The 19,730-nt window shown below is 40.4% G+C and overlaps 1 protein-coding gene across 2 annotated transcripts in view; it reads right to left on the bottom strand.

Annotated features, from left to right (window-relative positions):
- Positions 1 to 3,588: 3,588 nt before the first annotated feature.
- Positions 3,589 to 19,730, bottom strand: part of cdh11 (cadherin 11, type 2, OB-cadherin (osteoblast)) — an 82,777-nt gene continuing 66,635 nt past the window's right edge. Inside the window, exons 9-16 of one of the 2 annotated variants that reach the window (XM_015022313.1) lie at positions 15,543 to 15,656; positions 15,245 to 15,384; positions 14,942 to 15,075; positions 12,453 to 12,574; positions 12,223 to 12,340; positions 8,069 to 8,320; positions 6,720 to 6,871; positions 3,589 to 6,631 (exon numbers count right to left, since the gene is read on the bottom strand). In XM_015022313.1, coding sequence (XP_014877799.1) covers positions 6,266 to 6,631; positions 6,720 to 6,871; positions 8,069 to 8,320; positions 12,223 to 12,340; positions 12,453 to 12,574; positions 14,942 to 15,075; positions 15,245 to 15,384; positions 15,543 to 15,656 — 1,398 coding nt within the window. In that variant the 3' untranslated portion in view covers positions 3,589 to 6,265. Of the gene's footprint in view, positions 6,632 to 6,719; positions 6,872 to 8,068; positions 8,321 to 8,584; positions 8,606 to 12,222; positions 12,341 to 12,452; positions 12,575 to 14,941; positions 15,076 to 15,244; positions 15,385 to 15,542; positions 15,657 to 19,730 lie in introns of those variants that run through there. The other variant, XM_015022314.1, reaches the window with a different exon arrangement.

Here is a 19,730-nt window from a genome sequence, read left to right on the forward strand (position 1 = left end):
TTGGTGGCAAGCTACTGGATAGTAGTCACAGCTGATCTGTGGCACACTGACAGAGGCGAGACTGCCAAACACACCGAGCCATCTGACCACTTCTAGAAGACATGGCAAATTAAGTGATTTGCCCAAGGACACCTAACTTGGACAAGTGTCCAAGTGAAGTGGACACTTTCCCGCTTAGCTAGCACCCAGCAGGAATTGAACCAACAAACTCCTACCACAGTCACCACCATTGTCCCAATGGCAATCCCAAGGCAGATTGACTGAATCTTTGTTTTGACCGGCCATGTGATCCAGCTTTGGCTCCTGAGGTCCAGCTGTGACATGAAGCCTCAACGTTCTGCACACAAGGTGGACTCTGTCCTACTCCAGATTTGCCCAATGCAAGAGGAGCTGGAAACCTTGATGGGCTAGAGCAGGGGTGGGCAATCCTGGTCCTCGAGGGCCGGTGTCCTGCAACTCTTAGACGTCTCCCTGGTCCAACACACTTGAATCCAACAGCTGAATCACCTCCTAAATGCAGTCAAATTCTCCAGAGTCCTGCCAATGACCTAATTATTTGACTCGGGTGTGTTGAAGTAGAGACGCATCTAAAGGTTGCAGGAGACCGGCCCTCCAGGCCTGGAGTTGCCCACCCCTGGGCTAGAGAGTCCATCTTCTGGTTCCAAGAAGGAAGGTTCTTTTTTTAAGATCATATTGGCTCTAATAAGCTTTATTTGATAGTGGTCAGACAAGAAAATGGGTAAAGGGGTGGAAACTTGCGGTAAAGTTCATCTGGCTGAGACTTGAACCTGTGACAGCCACATCAAGGACTAAGGCCTCCTTATATGGGTTGTGTTTTATCCCTGTGGCACAGCAGCACCCACAAGAAGTTTTCACTAGTGCTTATGAGCCAAACAGCTGTTCAGATTACTGAGTCTTGAAGGGGGACCATGTGGTGCTCCTCAGGGATTTCAGTGTCCAAGTAGGTAATGACAATGTTGCCTGGAGTTTTATGAGTAAGATCAGAACCAAAGTGTTTGGGTAGACTTCTGTATGAAGCATGGAAAGTCTGAAACAAACATGACGTTCAAGCACAAGGTATATAAGTATACCTGTGTAGGTGACTTAAAGTGACTTAAAGTCACTGAGACACCAGGGACAGGACCTAGTTACCTCAGTGCTCTTCCTAATGGAACGCCTCACAAAGAAAGGTTCTTACCAAAATAGACACTGATCACCTATGCGACCTATCCCACATTCACAAATACATTCATTTATCATCTGCTCCTACAGTACCTGATGCAACACTTTAGTGCTTAGCTAAGAACCAAAACCTGGTTAATGACATGACTGTTGCCACTTTGCTTAACTGGCCAGAAAAATGGACTGACTTGAACCCTACTGATGTGGTCAATAGAATAGTTAAGTTGGCTGATATTTTTGCAATAAACTAGTTTTTGTAATGGCTTTAAATTATATTCTAATATTCAGAGAAACTGAATGTTGAGTTGTCACTAACTTTAAGCCATAACCATAAAAATGGTCCAATATTAACACTTTATTATTGTAAATAAATGAACCGAATAGTCAAACTGAGAGCCGCATAAAGGAATCAAACATTCTGGATTACTGGTTGATTATCCGAAACCGTTCCAGAGTAAACTCTGATGTGACGACATGTGGTCAAGAAGGGTACACTTTGATGGAAGAGATTTGGTTCACACACTTGGAGTCATGGAGTTTGGGTTTTTATAGACTCAAATGTTCAGACACATTTAGTCTTATATTAAAACCCCATGAAGAAAAACACAAAACAGGAAAACTACAAAATGTAAAAGCAACCCAACATTCACTCATTTTAGTTTGTGAATATTTTCAGTGCTACCACCGGAACACAGTTCAGAAGGAGTGGATGCAGAAAATGATGGCATAAATCTCACTAATAACACCTTAATGACCGCGAAAGTATTGGCTTAGGATTTCATGAAGGATGGTGCAGCTTTTTGAACAGAAGTCTGTTGGAGTGAGAATTGCTCACAGCTAGTGATTTGCAGCTGTTTCCAACACATCTACTTTTGTTCTTGTCTTTTAATTTGTTGACTTTGAGTCCTGTTTAAATTTGTAGACAAAAGGCTGTTCACTGAATATTTTTGCCACTGTTTTTGTCATGGAAACAAACACTGATATATCAATAATTTTACATATAAACATACGTTTTATTCCTGCATTTTATTGTATTGAAAAAAGCTTTTCCAATTTTGCTGCATTAGTCCTTTCATGTCCTGTTCCTCCTTAGTACAGCTCAATATGATGAGCAGGACTGATGTTTAGCCTTTCCTTTGTTTTCCTCTTATTGTCTCTTTCGTTGTTCATGCCAAGTGCAGTGTGACCTTTCTCAGCTCTGCCTCCATCAGTGTAACCTAATGAATGTGTTTTTATCTTTGATGGAGAATTACTCCACAACTCACTCTGACAAGGGCTTGAAGCACCAGGATATAAAGTTGGTTTCTTGGTTTGTAAAGTGTTGACCTCCTCACACAGTAACAGATTCTCTCCTGCTTTGGGGATGGTTGGGTGCTGCTTTACTTTCCTCTCACAGTCCAAAAATAATTGGTTGTTGATTGATGTTTGGGAGGAGAGGGCGGAGACTGGAATCAAACTCACAACTCTCCTTGTAAAAAGCTGCATTCCTTTTATTCTTCCTATGGATCTACATACACAGATCCATAGGAGACGTCAGTCAGTGTCTTATTCAGGCATTGCAGCAGCTGTGTGTGTGGTGTTCTGGGGAAATTGTAGTCTGTGGTTTTACAGAAGAGCTATGGATTCAACTCATTCAAATGACGCACAACTTCTTTGGAACTGTGTAGCTGTGAGTGCTATGGTGGAGCTAACTGCACGTTGTCTGACAAAAATAAAACCAAACCATCATCCTCCTGTCTTTTTCGTCATTTCTGCCAGTAGTAACATCTGCCTGTTGATTATGTGATCTGTGTGATGCAAAAAAGTGTTTCAATTGCAGTTTTGCAAAAATAAATCTATTTCCATACCTTTTCCTAGAGCAAAACTTTTTATTGAGAAACGCAAGTTTTTTTTCAGGTGGCGTGTTCCCATTAAGCAAATTCATCTACGTAATTTCAATTTGTGTAATTTTATGATTAATGGAAACTGAGCTGTTTTAGCTCTTGAACTTTTGCAGTTTCTTTTATTTTTTTGGACTGAGAATCTGATTTTATGTCCCCTCCTGGGTAGAATACCTGAGTTAACAGCATTTTATGCTTCCTACCAACAAACTGTCAAAATATTCACTAACATGGTGTTAGTCACTAGATAAATCCAGTGGATTTGATTATTAGCTTCTATTTTCCCTCTTCTATTGGAATCTAAAATTCAATAAGTTTTTTTTTTGTATCCAAACACTGCTTTCGATGTTGACGTTCTCTTTAAAAAATAACTTGGAATCTGGAATTGAAGTCACTGGAGATTGGGTTTTCCTGAGTCATAAAACCATACAGTTCTCTATTGATTCCAATGGTTCCAGCCCATGGAGTCCTAACGCGGTGTTGTTGAACAAACTGCTAAAAAATTAACTACCACACACCCTCCATAAAAATGTTATAAAAAGAGCATTTATTTCAAATTTTTTTTCTGCTTCTCAGATTGAAGCACATAGTAAAGCAACAATACAATGTTCTGAAAATATAAGTGTGATGTAACTTTTTTTTTTAAATCTTCTTAACATGTTTTTGTTGTAATACTGGAATATTCTGCATGTATACTAAAATAATAACTTTTAAAATTGTACAAATCTGTACCATAAAACTTGACAGAGAATTAAAAAGGAGGCGTTCTCTCACTGCAACAAACACAGATTGCTAGTTTTTCCTCAGGAACAGGGAGAAAGAACCAAGAAATGCAAAATAATGGAATGAACGATGTGAAATACAAAGAATAAAATAAGAAAGGAAGAAAATGTGTCTGCGCAGGCAAAGAATGATAATAATCAAAGTTGATATTTAACTTTAGGCAGGGAATTTCTTACAACTTTCCAAAGAAAAGAAAAACAAATGATCTTTTATTTGGTGTGAGTTAATTAAACAGTAAGAACACTCAAGTGTCGTCTGCATACAGTTAAACATCAGTTTGTTTCTTTGTAGCTGCAGCCAATGAAGTAACTCTTACTGTAATAATAATGATGGTAACAATAACAATAATAATAGAAAACAACAGTAATAATAATATAACATTAAAAAGAAGGTGAACAAAAACACACACTCTTAAAAAGGATGTTCGGGTGTCAACCTTTCCAGGATTCCGTCACCCCCTCCTGCCCCACAATTTATGCTTAAAATCAACACATGTTGATGCAACACATGTTGCAGGCAACACACTACTGCTCTGGAAGTGTTCACACCCCCGTTAAAGTGCCAGATTTCTGTGATGCACACAATGAGACTTTGCTAAATCTTCCTGACATTTGCTAATTAGCATATTTTAGGTAAGTTTTACAAAGATCTTACAGAAAAAGAAGTATCTAATTAGGCAAAGGTATCAGTGAGGAGAAGACAGGAAAAAACAAAGACATTAGTGATAAACCAAAGCACACCATGGTTATTAGCCATTATGTAAAATTTTACTTCAGCTTAAATTTGACAGCCCTCACCTTTTGTGGACAAGAAAGTTCTTAGAATTTCTGCGATTTGGAAAGTTTTCCAAAGTAGAGAGAGAAAATGTTGTGAAAACAAAATGTGGTTTTCTGATAAAATCATACCAAAGAATTCTAAATGGTGAAATTCAATCAAAAGTTGGTTCAACTGAGTATAAGCTTAAGGCTGTACCCACTTATTCACACCTTGTTTTTAGTTGGATTCTAAGGGTTCAATAATAAAGGTCAAATTTTTTTTAACACCACAAGAGCACGACATTTTACTAGAGGTGTGTTAACTTTCAACAGCCACTATACCTAGGAATGTGGAGGGGGTGAAAAAGTTTACATTTACTTTGCTGGGCTAACAAATCAACAGCACATCCTTGTTTAAGAGCGGCCGAGGCGCAGGTTGTACCCTCAGAGTGATTCGTCATATGTCCGCATGTTGCTCTGTACACACTAAACAAGCAGAAGAGTTTGCTTTCTGAATATACTCTTCAAGTAAAAAAAAAAGAACTTAAAAAAGGGAAAAAAAGAGAGAATGCACTGGGTTGCAAGAGTTTCTGTTTAAGTTTAAGGCGATTTTTAGAGCTCACAGATTTTTACCCATCGTCATCACTGGTGGACTGGGAATATGGCGGTGATCATTCGTTGGTCTGCTCAGGTCAAAATGGGAAACGATTGCTGATGGCAGGAGTTTGGACAAATCAGGTCTGTGGAATAGAAACGTCTTCTCTTCTTAGAGAAGACTCAATCACTAAGGGAAAAAAAATCCACAGTTTGGAAATGGAGATACTTTTTCAGTTCATTTCTGTTTGGGAGTAGAAAAAAATGGGTGATACTTGTGAAGCACTATCACGGATACTCCTACAGCCCACGTGTTGGTGCAGCTACCAAAGCTAGTGGTCTCGATCTTCAGTCTCTGGTTTTCGTGTGTGCTAACCCCTGGAGTTGTTGTTGAATTATTATAAGGCCACCATACTGTGAAGATGCTCTGCTCATCTTCAGAGTATCAACAACCCGGAGTCGGTCAACTCATCTGATCTGTGGTACCTGCTGCTTTCGGCCGACAGAACAGCATGTTAAACTTCTTCAGATTTCATCTGGTTGCAGACTGTTGTCAGACCCCATAACACACATTTTTTTCTTGCTCTTCCTCGTCTGCTTTAAGAGAGAAACAGAATGCAATATGCCCCGCAGCTAAGGGAGCTGTTAAGAGAATAAAATATCTCCCTGGCTGCCACCTGTGAGGAAGTACATGAATCTAGTCCACAGAAGTATATGCTATATCCAACATGGTACACTAACATGGTTCCCATCAAATTTTCTCTTAAACAGACAAACTGGTGACAGAACTCTCAGCCCTGCAAAGCTCAAGTCTATAGAAACAGTGGAAAAAATGAACAATAGAAGATACAGAAGAGATTTAAGAAAAAGAAAGGGCAGCGGTTCAAGTCAGCGTCCCTCTACCCAACCATCCTGGGGGAACCGCCATGCGGAAGGGAGGAGCTGTTAATGTTTAGATTGGCATGAACTAGTTGGTTATAACTGGAACGTGAATGAACCCTCAGTCAGCGCATCCTCATGGAATCAATGAATCTGAAATCAGGGGGTTGTCCTCCACCGGAAAGACCGCTGTTAAGAGTCCTCGCCGTCGTCCTCGTCGAGAACCGAGCAGTCTTTTGTCCCGTACAGATCGGCTAGCTTCCTGAACCTCGGCCCCCAGCTCTGCAGATAGTCATAATCCAAGTCGGACTCCGTCGTGACCGACTCGAGTGAGCTCAGCGAACCGGCCAGCGATCCCCTGCCCTCGTAGCCGTAGATCTGGATGGAGTCGTAGGGCGGCGCCGTGGGGTCGCCATCGGCCTCCGCGATCCGAGTCTTGATGAAGTCATCCACATCGACGCTGTTGGGTGCTGGGCGACCCACTCCAGGCCTGATGGGGTACTGGAGTTCCGGTTTGATGTCTTTCCTTGGCAGGAAACCGTTGGCACCGTCTGGGTTCTGGGTGAAACAGGGAAGCGGTAATAACATACAAACATCGACAGAAAGACGGGGAAGACATCTTATTGCTGGAGCAACTCTTCCTTACCTGCAGTGTCGCGATGTCGAAGGCCTCTGTATCTTCCTCACCGCCTCCTTCGTCATCATATGTAATGATATTCTCTCTGATGTCCTCCTCCTCAAACACTATCAGTGGCTCCTTCTTCTGACGCCTCAGTGCGACAAACAGAACCACAATGGCTGCCAGAAAGCAAAACACCACATTAAACAGCCTGTTTTGGCATTGGATCTGTCTTTCAAATCCGAGCAGCAAATGAGTAAACGCTGCACTGCAATGGGTGTGGATAATTGGCATACCCTTTGGGGAGGCCCATTAAAGACTAATTCATATTTATACTACTGTGATGCACACATACCCGTTTAATTGCTTGTAATTTTCAAATATGTCTTTTGAAGGTTTTCGGATGCATCCTGCTAATCTTAGAGCGTGGCATCATATCTTTACCTCGGCTCTAATGAGGATGATGTATCCTGAATCAGTCAGCAAAGACCAGGAAGATGAAATGATTTCATCTGCAAACACACTTCCAAGTTGTCTTTGAGGTTTTGGATTTGCGATCAGAAGATATGAGTATGATACAGTGATGAAAAAATAAGTAATAATAGAACAAAAGTAAGATTTGGTTTGCTCAGACTGATTAGTACGATCTACTGACACCAAGATCCACAAACCCAAAGTAGTGGGTACCTGTGAACTGATTGGTTTTATAAAATCTTTAACAGTTGAATTTCCTCATCCCACCACCTTCTGCCAAGTTTTCCTGCAGGACTGGATTGTATTTGTATTGTATTTCACCACCTGCATTCTCACAAAATAATGCTGCCACCACCATGTGGGGAAAGGAGTTAAGGGTGAAACTGTCAATGACATTAAGTCAAAAAGTTATCGACCAACTAAATCAAGTTGGTTAATAACACAAGAATATGAGACCAAATAATCCTGTCGCAACAAGATTCAAGACCTGCGTTAATGTACTTAAGGTTATGAACTTAAGACTTATTCAGGACGAGCGGACACGCTGACTGCGCTGAGGTATTTCAGCTGCCTGAGCTGCCTGTTGATATGCTCTAAAAAAAGCTCTGCACATTTTTTCCCCGGATGATTTGGTATGTCCGCTGAAATAACAAACCCTTGTGATCCAATAAAGTTTAGTGCAAAACTGTTAAAACGATCATTTTAGAATAAACTTTAAAGCAATGGCAGAGATTTAATAACTGTCTCAATGATTATTTATTTACAGAGTAAATAACCTAAAACATATGGTGTGCTTTTATAGTTCGCCCCTTTTATACTGACATCCCCAAATAAAATTCAATGTAATCACCCTTAGATGTCCAACATAGTTCAATTTGGTATGTAATTTTTTGGTTTCTTACCGAGCAAAATGACAATGCAGGCTAGAATTGCAATCAGAGCACCGGTGCTGAGGCCAGCAGGCAGGACATAGGGCTCCACGTTACAGGAGAGGATGGAGTCTTTGCTGTCGCAGGAGCAGACTCTGATGGTCAGGGTGTTGGTGCTGCTCATGGAGGGGAAGCCATTGTCGTTTATTTCAATGGGAAGGTAGTAGACATCCTGGGTCAGACGGCTGAAGCCTTTGCGGAGCACATAGATGCTGGCTGTGCTGTCTGTAGAGGAGAGAAGAGAAGACATGCAGGTGAGCTGGCTAAATAACAGTAAGTGACACAAACATGTGCACTTAAGGAAAAGAAGGAAAGTGATTTCCTTCCCATATCTGCTCAGCAGCTCAAGTGGTTGAAATGCCTGAATGCCAGGGTTTGAAGTGCAGAGTGAAAACTTTCCAAACAGTTTATTTCTGACGGGAGAAACTGTAAATAGTGCTAAGAGAGTTTTTTTTTTTTTTTTTCAAAATCAAGACAGTTAACAGATACCCTAGATCAGTGTTTCTCCACCCTGGTCCTCAGGCCCCCTGTCCTGCATATTTTAGGCGTTTCCCTTCTGCCACACCTGAATTGTATCTCTGGGTGATTAACAGGCTTCTGCAGCACCTGATGGTCATGCAATCACAGCTGTTCTGGAACAGAGGCTCATCTAAAACATGCTGAGCAGGGGGGAGGTGAGGACCAGGTGGAGAAACACTGATCTAGAGAGATGTACCTGCACTGAAAATGAAGACTTAATCTAAAGATTTTCACATTTTATTTCAGTAATATGAAAATAATATAAGTAATATAATAAAAATGTGGAAGAAAAAATGCACAAACTAAGAATTTTATAGCAGGGGAGGTATGTACAATATTTCTGGCACAAAGTGCCATTGTACAGCACAATCAAATTACTATGTTGCCTTCAGATGTTATGGAAATGCTGTACATATAAAATATGATTTAAAAATAAATCATAGTCATTTCTGATGCCTTGAAATTGGGCCTCTGTCTCTTTAAGAACCTCCTCCCCTTCATCACAGTGATGCTCCTCCATGGTGCCGTTTACAGCTGTTCTATGGAGCTCAGTAGATGCCCAGTTCTACCAGGTGATTGCTAATTGCTGCTGCTAGTCTGAGAAGCTGAGGTGGGAACATGATATAAAGTTTAATAAGCTGATTTTGCATAATCCTCCTGGTTTAAATATTGTATTCTTATTCGTGCTTGCATTATTTTGAAAGAACCTGTGGATTTCATTTGAAAAAAGAATGAATGTGAAGTGTTTCTGTGTTGTGGAAATGAATAAACTACATACTATATTTTTGCATCATGGGAATTATCTGTAATTTTACTCATCAACCTGAAGTGATGGGTTTTCTTGTTTCCTAAGCAAAAATGATATTTTGCTGTCAACTTTTAATTTTTCGTTCTTCTTTTTTTAAATCCCATCTGTACTTGTGTCCATCAGCACCAAATCTTCCTGTTTCAACAGCTGAAGGTTCCAGCTGGTTTTGTTTAGAGCCAAAAACCTGATGGGCCAGAAGGAACAGTTATAAAAAGCAATTCTTATAATATCATCTTCCTTTAATCTTGATTATTCTAATAATCTAGATTAGAGAACTGGGGTCAGTACAGTTGTTCCGTATAAATACCATCAGTATTTATAGTTGGTTGTGACTCTTGTTCATAAAAGCTATTGGATTCTGAAATATCACTAGTTGGTATCTATAAATCCTGCTTGAAACAGAGTGTGTAGCGCATTTACAGCACTATTCATAAATACTGATCAGAGGTCATAACCAACAAACCCTGCAGGTTAAAACAGCTTCTAAATTACTCTGGAAATATTAAGACGATCATTTCCAAATGTGTTTTGTAAGCTCTCTCTCTGCAGTATAATCTAAAAGAACTTTAGAATGCAGTGGAGAAAGGTTTAGTTGAACAGGAGTGGCAGCCTCTTTGACTGGACCAGTTGGGAACCGGCTCCTCCCCTGGTCCAGCAGTAAAACTGCTTTGCCACAAAAGCTCACATCCCACTGATCTGATTCTGGAATTAGTGGGTTTAAGATGGCACCTACATATGTCGTGTCATCTCTCTCTCAACTGCAAAGAGTGCACCACACATGCTGGGCAACGATCAGCCTCATGCAAACCCACAATTACAGCTTGCCACCAAAGTGCTTCCAGTCTTAAAGCCAGGTCTCCACTGTAAAAGAACCAGCTCCTTCTGTTTCCATGAAGGATCATAGCGCATTAAAACAGTTCAACTGCAAAAGTCTGATTATCGGTACTTATCCCAGCATCTATTCAAGTAGTTCCCTGATATCACCACCTTAATGTATTAAAACAGGTTTCATCAAAATGTGGTGTGTGTGAACGCCACACAGATCCAATCTGGTGATCTGAAAGCTGAAGTTGAACACAACTGTTGGAGCAAGATTAATTAAAACCACTAAAGGACTAACAGTGTTAATGAGCTGAGTCGAAAATAGTGTTTATGGAACCAGTGAAAAATAATCAGCTGTTAAAGCAGCTCTAAGCGTTTACCTGCTTAACCTGTGAGACGATATAACCAGCTGGAAAATAAGAAACAGTCAGCTTGAGGTCCTCTGATGCTAGTATGACTTTTATTTTTCTAAGGCTTTTCTGGGACCAGTGGCCTTTATTTGCAACAGATAAGATGGGCAATGGGCAGAGAGAGAGAGGGAGAAGACATGCAGGAAAAGGTGCCAAGGTCAGGAATCAAACCCTGAACACCTGCGTCAAGGACTCCGTATGAGGGACCCGCTGAACCTTTACACCAGGCAACACCGCTATTCTTCTGTTTCAAGTTACACTTATTAAAAGTCAAACTAAACTCCAGAGGTGAACTCTCAATGCTTTGATTGGCTGCTGTTATCCAAGAGTCTGTTTCCATGTCCTGACAAACAGAGTTCTTTCCTCTGGTCCAGCAGTGAATTGCTGCTGGTTAGTCCATATTTTCAGGGTCAGAGCAAGAGTATAGAGGTGGGCAATATGCGCTTAAAGTTTTATCATGATATTCAGCGGTATTTATTGTGATAACACAAATAGTGCTTTTAACCCTCCAACAGTTTCAACAGATGGGGTTCATCGGATCCGAGAGCTTTTTACCATGTTGCACTAAATTTTTTTGTGTGTTTTCGGGAAGTGACGTTCTGATGGGACACCCCCAATCTGCGCTCCTCCTAAAATGTCGCGGTAAGACCATGGAAGAGTTAAAAACATCCCCATTTAGGCTGCTTCGGTACACCAGTTGTAGAAAGAAGTGTGCCATCTTTGGTACACATACTTAAGGCATACTTCACTCCACAGAGGTCCAGGCAAACTCCAGTGTAATAGATGAAATGAAGTCTCATTGTCATAGACAACTGTTTTCTAATCCGTTATTGTCTGACCTTGATGAGCTAGTACAGATTTTGGTCTCAGTTTGGTGTACTTAGCTGATAGCAGTGGCACCTGTTGGGTTTTCTGCTGCTGTAGCCAAACTGCCTTAAGGTTTGTTGAGCCTAGCTTTCTAAAATTGTCCTTCAGTAACATATTTCTGTCCGCCCAACAGCTGCTTGAGTGTATTTTTTGTTTCCATATCTTTGTAAAACCCACAGTCTAGAAAATCCCAGAATATGAGCGGCTTTGAAATACTCAGACAAGCCCAATGAGGCACCAACAGCCATGACACATTCAAAGACTTCAAAAGCTCACAGGTAAAACATGATTTACACACACGGCTCTCTTCCCATGACATTTCCTCTCTTATCCGTTGTCTTCTCCACTTCCCTTAACTCTCATTTCCCTTTCTATTTTGTCTCTCACAGCTCTCACAAAACCTAATTCAATCAGTCGGCCCCCCAAAGATACACGTACAGACGGACAGAGACCCCACCACAATTAATATGGCCCGCAGGACATGTGCGCATTCATGAGTGTGCGGGAGAAAAATTCAGAGCACCTGCTTATTTCTACGAGGCACTGTAAGCCTCCATCTGGTCGTGCTTTGATCTAATTTGGGTGAAGGAGGGGGGAAGGTGTTGAATAAGAGACTGCAGAGGAAGAAACAGGAAGGCTGGCTGCAAAAATAAAGTGTTGGAGCAAGAAAAATAAAGAAATCAGTTTCTAAATTGATTTACCTCTGTTGTCTTTGAGTGAGAAGTTCTGGTTGTGGGCGACTTCGGGAGCAAGGCTGAAAGTGAAGTGTTGCCGGTGAGCCATCTCGTCTTTGTCCACAGCGCTGACTGTTTCGATAACCTGCATCGAAACAGTCAGAAGGAGACTACACGTTGATACAAAACAGTCACCGAGTGTTTATGCCTTTCAATGCTGAGGTGTTCTCTGCACTGTCTGGTGCCGATGAGCGTACCTTCCCTGGCGCCACATTTTCACACATGTGGACTTCGTTGTTTGTGGCAAACTCTGGGGAATTGTCGTTGACGTCTTTCACTTTGATGTTAACTCTCACTTTGGTGTCTTGGTGGTGACCGCCTGTGTTGCACATAAAATAATCAGCACCCTGTTGCTACCAGGCATATATAAAGCAGTGTCAAACACATAGAAGTGAGAAAACCTTTTGTTCTTGAATCTGTGATTGTGTTTAGAAATCTATTCTTGGCATTGAGGGAAAATATTGTTTTCTTGCAAGATTGTCTGTCAATCAGACAACCTCTTAGAATTCTAAGAGTGCAACAAGCAGCTAATTATTTCTTCTGTCTACCGCGCACTGACTCATATCTATTTACAGTAATATGTCAAAGAATTCCCTTGAAATTTGAACATATTTTCATGGTGCAACTACAAACCTTAATGTACAGTGGACCCTTGACTATTCTCTGCTTAATATTCACAAATTCTCTTAGTCAGGGATTTTTCTGTGGAATGCAACTCAAAATTATTTGTGGAAAATTTGCATATTATATCTAAAATATTCTAATATTTGAAGTAAAATGCAGCTTTGGAAGCTGAAATAAGTAGGCACAACATTAATTAATACACTATCAGCTGGAGTGGGCAAAGCAGTCAATCCAGGAGCAGCATTCATTTTCCTTGCAACAAACAGGCTGCACCCTTAAGAGCAGAGTTAAGTTAGACAGGGGATGCTAGCTTCTGCTGTAATGTTAAAATGATTTCCACTGTAAATATTAATGAATATTAAGGTATATTGATGTTTAAAATATTCAAATATTCAATTCCAAGTGTTTTTAGAGGGGGGCCTAAAGTATTCACGGATTTCAGCTGTAGGCTGTGGTCCCTAACACCTGTGAGTACCAGGAGTCCACTGTTGGTTATCTATGTGATGGAGCAACACCAAGTCCATGTTGGCCAAAAAATATAAAGAACTAAGAAATAGTTTTAAGAAAAACTAGTATCATTTTTGTCTATTTTTTCTATAATATATATTAGCATAGTGTCCAGAACAGAACAACACTAATGACACAAGGAATCATTTCCTGTTTAGTTTTTTTTTAAAATGTTATCTTTAGGCTATAAACTTCATGTTCTTTCTTAATTTTTCCATAAAACGGAAAAATTAAGAAGTATGAAAAAAGTCATACTTAAAAAAATGTAAATTAAAAATTGGAAAAATGTATTTAAATTGAAAAACATCTGAAAACTATGTTGTTTTCCTTTCACTTATCAGCTATTTACTTAGACTATATCTATATCCAGATAAAATACACAGATATTTGTGGTTGCAGTGTAACAAAATGTCACAATCATGTCAAAAAGATTAAAGGAATGAATACTTTGGCAAGAAACTGTTTATATTCATCAACACTAAGTTTGTCGTGATAAGCAAATGTGACAAATTACGAATATCAAACAGAAGAAAAAAGGATGGGAAGTATTTCTGTGTTGTAGAAATGTACATATTTGCTGAACTTGTCAGCGTATGTTTTCCACTACCCTGTAATTACTGGTCGTTTATTTAAGCTTCCCAGTGCCTAAATGTGGTTAGCATAGCCTGCAATGCCTCTAACTTTGTGGGCGACTAGTCCGTTTCCATCTGTCCGTCTGGCGTCGAGCACGCCACAGGGAAACCACATGGCGCTCTGCTAGCTTGAGCCCTGGCCACAGAATACCAGGGTGGGGCCACGGTGGCCTGTGAAGATTTCTGGCCTTAAAACCAAAAAGAAAAATCTTCCAAGTGTCTGTGGGTGGACAAATCTAACTGATTTTCTTTAGTTTTCCTTTATATTTTTTTTTACTTTCCCGTTACTAATAAGGGCTTCCTGCACCACTTAGCATTGACACTGTTAATGCCAACAATGTGCTTCTTCTCAAAATCAGATATTTGCGTAACATCAAATCGTTGATCTATAGAAACATCTTAAAATGTGTGAATGCTTTAGTTCTTATTTAATTTATCCCTTTTATGGGGTTTTTTTGTCTCATTTCACAAAAAACAAAGATACAGTCAAAATACTAATGTTACTAATTTAGCCAAAAGCTGTATTTGAAAAACTACCTACAGCAATCTTTCAAAAAACATAATTAATCTTTTTTTCACTTTATAATGGTAGGCTTCAAAGAGTTTCAAGACAGATTTATAACAGTTCCCACATTAATGGGCAGTATTTCTACCTCAGTTTGTTCGGTATTTAAGTCCTTTCTCAGCCACAAATCATGATGCAAACTGTCAACTTTGATTTTACAACCTTGAAGAATTATGTAAGTTCTGAAGGCAAAGGACTGGAATTATTCTGTTCTTTTGCCTTCAGAACTCTATTAAGTCGTCGTGGCATAGAGTGACAGAGACATTGTACCAACATTTTGGCCCTCAAGTTCAAGGATAAATATTGTTTTGTTGGGTTAAGGTTTGATGATTTGGTGTGTTTGCTTTGGTATGCATACCAATCTCTGTAGCTGAAACTGAAATGTTGTGCCAGGGTTGTGTTTCTCGGTCCAGCGGTCTGTTCGTGATGATCATTCCGTCTTCTGAGATGCTGAAGAACTGATCGACATCCGTGTACCGAGGAATCATATATCTGTTTGTAGAAAGCATGTTCTATAACACAAGACTCACCATGTTCATAAACTTTACCACTTGGGGTATGTTTTATGTCACGCCATAATCTCAATTTTTAGGTTAGACAGATATCTATGTGCTCTGATCTGAGTGTCTTTGTGCATGGTCACACATTGTTTTATTGTTACCTGACAGGATTGTTGGCAACATCCGTGTCCTTGGCGTGAACCCGTCCCACCGGGGTGCCTCGAGGCGCGTTCTCCTCCACCTCGAAAGTGTAACTAGAGGCTATGAAAACGGGAGGCTCATCTGCGTCCTCCACCGATATCTGCGCACCAACACAAACAATCGCTGAAGGGCTCCTGTGATGTTTGCTCTATTAAACCGGCAAATAAATATGCACGCCTCGCTCTCCTAGGCACACCGTGCACCCAATGAAATGCATGCATTATTGACTTTTCTGCTCCTTTTCATACACAAAACTACCTTGATTGTGGCTTCATCCTTGTAAGGTCCCCAAGCGAGAAATCGAGGGTCTATGTGTGGATTGGACCCCTCCACCTTCAATGTGTAGGACCTCTTTGTCTCAAAGTCCACTTGCTGAGAAAGTAGAGACAATGGATTATTATTATTATTATTATTATTATTATTGCTGCAAATACATACAATATTGTTGTTTATTCCAAAGAACAGAACTATGATCCATCCCCTGCAGAAGCTGCGTAGATGTTGCAAACTGCATGAATGATCAGTGCTGAGCTTTCATGTTCAGGTAGGGGGAGCTGTTGCCACATGAATAAACCGAAGGAGCTTCTGTTAAGAACCCAACAACCAAAAAAAGAAAAAGAAAAACCCAGTAACCCAAATAGAGACTTTGATTTTAAAACTGTTCCTGGTGTATGATATGGCATCATATGACAGGATTATTTCTGGAAGTGAATGAATCATTGGATTGTTTCTGTTCTGGCTGCTTTCATCATCAGATGAAAAACAACAGTGGTGTGTTTCTAATAAGCCAGGATGAGGTCTGGGAGTCTGGGATGCTGCGTGATGAGGAGGAACAGAAACGCTTTCAGTCACCGAGAGACGAAGCAGGACCGCGACGGACCGTTTCCGCCTGCAGAATTAGGCGGAATTTAATCAGTTACACCTTGACAGTGGAGACCGGTGTATTAATCATCCACTTTTTATACACAGCTTGCCAATATATCAGCTGATATATCAGTAAACTCCAAGAAACCTCTGAGGTGCTGAATTTATTCACATAGAAGTCAGGATCACTTCACTTTTTACATACAGTATCCTTGATGCAGAATCAATTTGTGCCCTGAGGGGGCTTTTTCTTTTCCCCCATTGTGCGCATATTTTCCTTACACATCACATTCTCATCTAGTCATATCAAAAAAGTTGCACTGCAATTACAAAGCAATGACCCTTGGCTAAAAGGCACAGTGGATGTTACGCCTCTAATGATCCTCTCTCCTGATGTGCAGTCTACACTGCTGCAGGGAAAACTTCTAAGTCAACAATTGTTCTGGCAGTTATCGTATGATGCAATACCCAAGAGGTGCTCTCTGCTAAGATTGCAAGGCAGCGTGCTTCGCCAGCAGCGCTTGGCAGCAACCTCATATGCAGCTGTAATCATAGAAAGTCACACTCTTTTGGGTGTTATTGTTTGGTCTTAAACAACGATCCTTTGCCACAAAGACATAGATGCTATTCCACCTCCAAATGGTGATGCTGAACAGGATACATCCTAGAGCAGGTGTGCTCTTTTACACCAGGGCTCCTGTGCTGTTGGTAAACGCTGATTTGAAGTAGCTCCGTCATGTCGCTTCTGATTTGTTCTCTTTGTAGGCTTTTGTTCATCAGTTCTAAAAAGCAGGCTTTATGGATGCAGAAGGAAGAAATTCAAACCATCTTCAACCAGATTTTAAGATGAGCGCCAAAAGCAAATGAGGTGGACTAGGGTTGATTATTGTCACATTTACATTAAGCTCTTGGACACAAAGAAGTTCTGTGTCATTGGCTCTAACCATGATAAGTGGTTCTATTCTATTCTGGTTATAAAGTTATTTTACATAAACAGTTTCCCATAAAAGCAGCAGCTCTACATCTTCAACAGGTTGTCTTGCCCTTTCAGTCTGCCTGCCCAGGGTTTAATTATTTAGAACTTTTTAAACTCCAGGCAGGCAATGTTTAAATAAAGTTAAAACAGATATAAGTACATTAAATATTTTGCCTCCATCCTTGATTAGAGAGATACATTTCAGCAAAATGAACAGCTTGCTAAATTCTCTATATCTGTTTAAAACATTGATGAACATTGATGGTGTCTTTTCTTTGAGGTGCTGAGGCCTGGAAGCATTTGTAGATTTTACTTTAGGTCTGTCTTACTTGTTTTCAGTTGTATCATTGGGCTTTTAATATTCAAAGAAACAATGTTGGTTGGAAACACTCTGGGTGTATTGGAGGCACCCCTTCTTCTACTGTTACTTCTGTTCTCGTTTGTCTCTCTCTTCCAACAAACAAATCTGTAAGAATCAATTTCTGCTAAATTCCCAGAAGATTTGGAAGTAGCTTAGAAGATATTTTAAAGTTATGGCAGCATATCCATTGTTTGCCTCTAAATCATTCAAATTAAGGTGCTGCACAATTGAGGTTCACTTTTCTAGATGTAGGATCTGATATTTACCATGAAATTCAATAGAAACCTCAACATTTTTAAAGTTTAATCTGTCAGCCAAGTCATATGGTTTGGCGCTTTTTTTGTCTGCGGTTTCATAATTTTAATTTAATTATCAAATTATGGTTAATGTGATGCAATAGCTTCTGTAATGGGATTACGTTTACAGCCCCATCCATTGATGCTATCCACGGATCCCCAGCTGAGCCCATTTAACTGAATTCCACACTGAGGATCCCCTTTGAGTCCTCTGCCAGATATCACCTTCTCCTACAATGGAAGTCTCTGGGAGATATATCTACAATAGGCAGGTTTCAGTTCTGGTACCAGCAAACCACTCAGATACTGAAAAGATGGAGTGATTCAAGAAAGGAATGACGGTCAAAGACAATGAAAGGGATTGAAAAAGAATGGAAGAATGAGGGGAGAAAAGGAAAGAACAGAAAGTCAAGAAGGAGAAAGGATGCAAGAAAGGAACTCATAAGGGACACATGGAAAGGAGGACAGAGGTAAAGGATTAAGGAAGGACTCATAGAGGGCGATAGAGGGATGACAGAACAAGGGATGTAAAGAAGCGAGGAAAGAATTAAGGAAGGAAGGACAAGCCAGTTTGTATTTTCGGGAATAAAACACATTACACTGTGATCTGAATGTTATAAGCTGCCACTTGATTCTAAAGGTTTAGGTCAAGACTCCATAAAGGCCAGTGAGGTTCTTCTACTACAAAATGGCTCATCAATGCTTTTTTGGATCTTGCTTTATGCATTGGTGAACTGTCACTGTGGAACAGCATCTGCCTCCTTCCTAACTGTTTCCACAAAGTGAGAACACTCTGCACAGTAATGCACACTTGAAACCATTCAGTCAGGCAAGATGTGTTCTCCTGGTAGCTACCAAAACCAGACTTTGTATTGTGGCATGTTTCATCACTCTGGAGAACATATCCCCACCAGTCTGGTGTTCAGAAAGCTTTAGAGAACCACACCTGTTGCTTTTAAAGAGTCGGGTGCAACAGCTTATTAAGGAGACCCTACGAAGCTCTCTGTAGACTCTGCTGCAGATAAACTAAATGCCACACAAAGTCTGGAAGTGTGTAGCTGTTAACAGAAAGTTGATGAACTTTGCACACTATGTGCAGCTGCACCACCCACTACGTAATTTCACGTTTCTAGACTGAACTGCAGTACAAGTGTTGTTAGACCAGTTGACTGTCGAACATTTAGAAGCCAGGGAATTTCAGAACTGTAATCATAGCGTACTCTGTTACCACCTCATGCTGCAATTCGCCAGGGTCCTGAGGGGAACTAATCCTTTCACAGATGTTTGCATGTTCTCCCTGTAAATGGATGGGTTCTCTCTCTAGTGCTCTGGCTTCCTTCCACAGTCCATGAACATGACTATTATGTTAGTTGGTCTCTCTAAATTGCTCCTAGGTATGAGTGTGTGCATGCACAGTTGTTTGTCCTTATGTCATTGTCCAGAGTCATTGCCCAAAGTCCAATAACTCTGGACAAGTCATTGTCCAGAGTCATTGCCCAAAGTCCAATAACTCTGGACAAGTCATTGTCCAGAGTGCACCTGGCGCTGGTACCACTAGGGATAGGTACCAACCTAGACAATGAATGGCTGTTTGTAGCATTCTTCATGCCTAAGAGATTGATTTTACAGACTGTGGCAATGGAAGAGGTAGGAATGCCTGCAATCAATGATTTGATGGAGTGACCGAATACTTTTGGCAACATAATGAATATTTCCACTCACTTTAAGTGAACACATTTCGTGACAAGTGTCTAAAAAGCCACCGTATGCGAAAAGGAAAGCGCTTTAAAATGTTACTGTAAGAATCTGAATGAAACAAGAAGCCATTTTCTGACACTGGCATTATGCTTGAAATCATCTTTGGTCTTGGGTTTGTCTAGCTTTTAGCTCCACAGACCCAAACCCATTAACGAGTGAGGACTCGTGAACAAATTTAGAGCTAGAGGTTC

Source organism: Poecilia latipinna, unplaced genomic scaffold (genome assembly GCF_001443285.1).
Source record: "Poecilia latipinna isolate Pla-1442-1.1 unplaced genomic scaffold, P_latipinna-1.0 Scaffold2978, whole genome shotgun sequence".
NCBI lineage: Eukaryota > Metazoa > Chordata > Actinopteri > Cyprinodontiformes > Poeciliidae > Poecilia > Poecilia latipinna.